The following is a 6,000-nucleotide window of genomic DNA, read 5'->3' as shown; positions in this document are numbered from 1 at the left end:
CAGGCACCTTTTGGGGTGCATTCAAAGATAACTGAAAATACGAGGGATTTAGAAAGTGTCACACATGCTTAGGGAAGGTACAGGCTCAGAGTAGACTTGAGAAGACCCTAGGATTGCACATCAAGCAGATCCTTGGCACCAGGCCAGCCAATGACAATAAAAATAATCAAACAGAAACAAAAGGAAAAAACCCACAGGGGGAAGGGAAGAATTATTTCCAGAGTTATCACAAAAATACCTTCAAATGTCCAGTATCAAATAACAATGGTCACAAGACACACAAAGAAACAGGGAGGTAGGGCCCATTCAAAGGAAGAAAATAACCCTCAGAAAACTCCCTGATGGCAGTCCCACATGAAGACTTTAAAACACTACATCATCAAGAAAATGATGTAGGAGTAAAATGGAAATATCAATAAAGAGATGGAAATCTGGAAGGAAACCAAAGAGAAATTCTGGAGTTGGAAATTAAAAAAAACAGAAATAAAAAAATTCACTAGAGGGAGTGAAAGGCAGATTTGAGCAGGTGGAAGAATCGGCCACCCTGCTGATAGAACATGGAATTATCAAGTCAGAGTGACAGTGAAAGTTTTGGAGGAGTGGGAGTGGGGTCCAGGGGACCTGTGGGGCACTGTCAAGCAGACAGCATGGGCATGTGGCCTCTCAGGAGAGGCACAGTGGAATATCTGAAGAAGCCACTCTGAAGTCTTCTCAATTTGATAAAAGACATGAACATCAGCCTCCAAGAAGCTCAGTGCCCTGCAAGTGGGGGGGCACCAAGACTCCGACCTGGCAGCCGAGGCTGTGGAGGAAGAGCCAGGGGAGAAGAGCATCAGGAGAGAAAGGGCTGGAGCAGCCCCCAGGGAGGGCATCAGAACAGCTCTCTCGGGAGACCAGGAAACAGTGGGCACATACATTCAAAGGCTAAAAGGAAGAAGTAGCCACCAACCAGGACACCAGTGTCCAGGGAGTGGTTCTTCAAAACCAAGGAAGTTAGACGTTCTCAACAAATGAGGGCTGAGGGAGCTGATCACGGGCAGACCTGCCACGAAAGAGGGAGCTGCAGGGGAAGTCAAGGACACCAGCCAGTGCTCGGAGTGGTGTGGAAACACGCTTTCCCTGAAGGCAGACACACAGCAACTCTGACCTTGTGTGGCTGGAACTCGGTTTGTAACTCCACTCTTTGTTCTCTACATGATTTAATAAAAAGATGGCAAGAGACTACCATGAAGAATTCATTGGGCAGCTCAGATAAAAGAAATCAATTCCTACAATCACAAACCCTATCAAGACTAAATCATAGAGAAATAGAAATCGGTGTAGACTTAAAGCCAATAGAGATTGAATCCATAATCAAAATCTCCCAACAAAGAAAACCCCTGACCTAAAGGCTCCACATGCGAACTCCACCAAACATATAAAGAGCTTACATAAATCCTTCTTAAACTTTTCCAAAAACTTTAAGGGGGAATATTTCCATTACCCTGATACCACAATTAGAGGACTGTACACCAATACTCTTCATAAACATTGATGCCAAAATTCCAGAAAACAAAATTGAGTAGCATGTTAAAAGGATTATATGCCATGATCAAGTGAGATTTATCCCTGGAATGCAAGAATGGTTCGATGTGTGCAAATTCACTAGTGTGGCAAACCACGTCCACAGGAGGGACTGCAGAAACTATGCACCCATTGCAATGTATGCAGAACAAGCATTTGGCCAAACATGGCACACTGAGAAGCGAGGGACAGGAGGAGACTGCCCTCAGGACCTTGTAGGACAGCCCACCTGTGAACACTCCCTGTAGACCCTTGTCCTCTGTGGTGAGACCGAGAGCTTTCCTCTACCATCAGAGCCAGGCAGGGAGACCTGATTCTGTGACTCCTGTTTGCCATAGTGCTGGAAGGTCCAGCCAGGACAATCAGGTGAGAAGAAGGAATAACATCCAAACTGGAAAGGAAGAGCCAAAATCACCTCAGTTGTCAGATGGCATGTTTTTATACATATATATAAAAAATCCCCCAAATTCCACAGAAGCTGTTAGAACTAATAAATTAACTCAGCAGAGTTGCAAGATGCATATTAAAAATTCAAAAATCAAGTTCATTTTTTTTTTTGGCTTAAGCAATAGACATTTATTTTCTCAAGTTCTGGAAGCTACAAGTCCATGGTGAAAATGTGAACAAATTGAGTTTCTGGTGACTAGAGGAGATGAACTTCTGGATGTGTCCTCCCATGGCCTTTCCTGCACGCTCAGAGAGTGGGGCAGGGTCTAAGGTTTCTTCCTCTTTCTAAAGGCACCACTTATAGCAGATGGGGCCTCTCTCTCAGATTTCATTTAACCTTAATGACCTCCCTAAAGGCCTTATTGCCCATTTGGCTTCAACTTCGGACTCCGAAGGGAAGACAACAGTCAGTAACAGGGAGTAAAGGAAACAGAGACAAAATGAACTGGGCTGGTGGGGCATGGTGGTGCTAATCCCAACGACTTAGGAGGCTGAGGCAGGAGAGTCTCTATTCAAAGCTAACCTCAGCAATTTAATGAGGCCCTAAGTCACTTAGCAAAAGCCTGTCTCAAAATAAAGGACTGAGGATGTGGTTCAGTAATTAAGCATCCTGGGTTCAATCCCTGGTGCAAAAAAAAAAAAAAAGAACTGACTGGGAGACAGATGGTAGTGACTTGGACTTGGATGCACCTAGCGCCTGACTTGCCTCTTTATTACTTTGAGATTTGTTCTTCTTAAATCAAAACCAATAATTTGATGAAAGTGAGCTTAACAAAAATTCTCTATTTTGACTAAGCTACAAAATGAGATGGAAATAACTGCACAGAACTTGTCTGAGCACTAAGTCTATATTTAAAAAAGAAGAAGAAAGAAAGAAAAAAGGAAGATTTCAAGCTAGACGCCAACTTGGACAACTCAGCAAGACCCTGTCTCAAAACTTTTAGAAGGTCCGGGAGTGTAGCCTAATCCTAGTTCCTGGGGCCCTCCAGGGGTGTGGTAGGGGGGAGGATGCAAATTTTTCAAAAGGAAGTAGAACTGAGAGAGCCTTTAGAAAGCACCGCTCTCGGGACACTTCCTTTGAGCTCGTGATGCAACCAGCACATCCCAGGACTTGCCTGTGTGAGCCGGTAAATGCCACCTTTAGATTCGGCACTGACTTTAACACCTGATGAAAGACTCAGACCTCTACCAAACGGGGACACTCAGAACGAGGCCCGGAGAAGACACGCTGGAGTAGACACGCGCGTCCGCCTGCGCACACCCAGCGCCCTCCAGCACAGAAGGTGGGTGCAATACCGTTTGCACGGGCGGACCCTTCCCGAAAAGATCCCTGGACACCAAAGGCACGCGAGAAAGACCTGACTCCCCTGTCATCGGCCTCGGTGCAGACGGCATCCCGCTGACCCTGCAGAGAGCCCCCCAGCGCGGACCCCCAGGCAGGCGGACATTCTCGGGGGAGGGCCTCCCTTGGCCGCCTCAAGTTCATTTTTATATACAAACAGTGAACAACACGTAAAAGGAAATTAGAAGAACAATTCCATTCAGAATATTATCAATACTAAGAATCATAGCAGTAAACTCCAGGAAGGAGGTGAAAGATGTATAATGACCATGACCAAAAATGACCAAAACTCACCAGAAGAAGCTAAATAATGTGCTCATAAATGGAAACTCGTCCCATCCACATGGACTGGAAGAATTAGTGCCGTGCAGATGTCGGAGCTGCAGTCTCCAGAAATTCTAACCACTCTTTTTTTGCTCAAGTAGCAAAAGCAAATCCTGGAGTTCACCCCATCACAAGGGCCTGAGTGGATGAAGCAACCTTGAAAGAGAAGAGTGAGCTGAGGGAAATGGCACTTCCTGATTTCATGACTCTCCACAAGCTGCAGCGGTCACTCCAGGTCAGTGCTGCTGTGAAGACGGGCACAGCGACGGGGGCAGCAGCATGGGGTCCCGGATAGAAACCCTCAGCATGCGGCCAGGTGGCTCTGACGGGTTCCAGACCCTCCAAGAGGGAGAGGGCAGTGTTTTTGAGAAGCAGGGCTGAGAACACTGGACCTGCACAGGCCAAAGGGAATGTCGCCTGACTCCACGAGGCTGCCCGCAGTTGGCAGACCTGTGGGGACAGAGGGCAGATCAGTCACCTGGGCAGCTGAGGGGCTGGCGAGCTGTAAAACATTCCCTATCCAGGGTGGTACTCGTGTTGTGCAGCTGAGAATAGACTACTCACCAGGGAGCTGTACCTTTCAAATGGGTGAATGTATGGTGTGTGAATTGCATCTCAATAAAGCAGTTACTTTTGAAATTGCTGGTAGTTTGAATTAATAATAAATTTCCAAAGTCTACTTTATAGGGCCCTATGGCTTTTCATCAGTCCACGCATGTTCTGTGTAACAAATTCATTTGATCAAGTATTATTACAATTCAGAGCCCTGAACAGCCGAGTCCTGGATGACACAGAGCAATAGTGACAAGAGTGGCGGGGGGGGGGGGGGCTGCTCTTGGCTCCGCCTGGCTCCCGGCCCTCTCTCCTGCAGGTGCCCTGTAGGTTCCCAGCAGTTGGCCTCTCCTTCCTGTGGGTACTGTCAGTCGAGGCCCCTGGTCCACACAGTGCCTGGCAGATGGAGGCTCATTTAATGTAAACCAAAAGCACATGAGGGACTCAGTATAGCGTCTTCCCTGAGGTCACTGGGAAGCCATCTAAGAGCACAGCAGAAGGAAAATGCTGGGGGCTTTGTTCTCTAAGCAGGCCTGTGTCCACCACTTTCCTCTGTCAAGCTTCATGGAAATTTTGGGTCCAGCACTTACAAAGACCCTCACGTTTCCTTGTGCAATTGAGCAACAGAGGGAAAACTGAAAGACAAACTAGAAAGAACTAGCATGTCTCTTCCACGTCTTCACACAAAGGCCTTCACAGGAAGGCTGATGGCTGGCTCCTGCAGAGGAGCTGTCCTTTGTCTCTGGACTCTGGAGCTGGCCCCAGGGCTCCCCACAGCCAGGGCGGGTTGCGAGCACTTCCAAACCCACCATGATTCACCAGCCGGGCGTTTCGGAGGCCGATCTGCAGAAACCTAGCTGCCTCCTGTTGAGTTTGCTCACATTCTATTGTGGTTCTACAGCGTTTGGCAAAGGAAATACTGCTGATTCCAACTCTCTGGGGGCGAAGGCCAAGCCTTGTAACTCTTCATTACAAGTGAGAGCCAGTGTCCCGCTCCGCCTTTCCTGGAAGAGGACCTTCACAGGGCGGGTCCCATCCTGCAAGCAGCTCCCTAGAAGGGCATGTGCCACCGTCGCTGTGAGGCGTCTGGCCAGGGAACTGCGGACACGCAGGAGCACCTGGTGGTGGCTGTCCTCTGGGCTAAGCCCTTACCGATGCCTGGTGGCTTGGCAGGGCTCAGCTGGGCTGGCTGGAAGGTGAGCTCCTCCCCACAAGGTCAGGCGCTCTGGACCCCTGAGCACCCATGTGGGTCTCACCCTCCGTCTCCTGCAGGCACCTTGGGTCTGGACTTTTTGTGGAGGGGGCTTTGGGGATGCAGTAGAGTAAGTCCAGGTAGGGAAACGTGACTTTGCTGTACCCTAACAGCTTTATGTCCCTGGGCCCCCAGACCCTTATTCTGCTTCATCTCAGTTACCCATGGATCAGTGGTGGTGGTGGTTTATTTTACTCTTCACTATACAGAGCTGAGGCTATTTTTCCTGATCCAACTCTTCCTACCTCACGGAGACTTCATGATATCCCTGAAATTTGAGTCCCACGCTCAGCCAGGTCACCTCTGAGCGGAATCACGGATGACATGAAGCTGGTGCTCTTGCTGGGTTCCAGCCCCAACAGTGCAAGCTGCTGTGCGTCTATAAGCTGGCTTCAGGCGGGTCTCCTCCTGCAGGGTGCTGGCAGGGCTACACTGACGTCCTGTCTCCTCCGGCTTCAGCTGCCTCTGGGCAGTCCTTGCCGGTTTTTGGCTGTGGACATCTCTTCCAAGGCTCCGTGTC

At 48.9% G+C, this 6,000-nt stretch overlaps 1 protein-coding gene across 3 annotated transcripts in view; it reads left to right on the top strand.

The window, feature by feature from the left end:
• Positions 1-5,274: 5,274 nt before the first annotated feature.
• The window catches only part of Smoc2 (SPARC related modular calcium binding 2), a 112,217-nt gene continuing 111,491 nt past the window's right edge, over positions 5,275-6,000 (top strand). For all 3 annotated transcript variants that reach the window (XM_048805787.1, XM_048805786.1, XM_048805784.1), the window contains exon 1: positions 5,275-5,424. In XM_048805787.1, coding sequence (XP_048661744.1) covers positions 5,290-5,424 — 135 coding nt within the window. In that variant the 5' untranslated portion in view covers positions 5,275-5,289. The remainder of the gene's footprint in view (positions 5,425-6,000) is intronic.

Source organism: Marmota marmota, unplaced genomic scaffold (genome assembly GCF_001458135.2).
Source record: "Marmota marmota marmota unplaced genomic scaffold, marMar, whole genome shotgun sequence".
In the NCBI taxonomy this organism is placed as follows: domain Eukaryota; kingdom Metazoa; phylum Chordata; class Mammalia; order Rodentia; family Sciuridae; genus Marmota; species Marmota marmota.
Note: the sequence above shows the minus strand (reverse complement) of the source record. Positions and strands in the feature narration are given on the sequence as shown.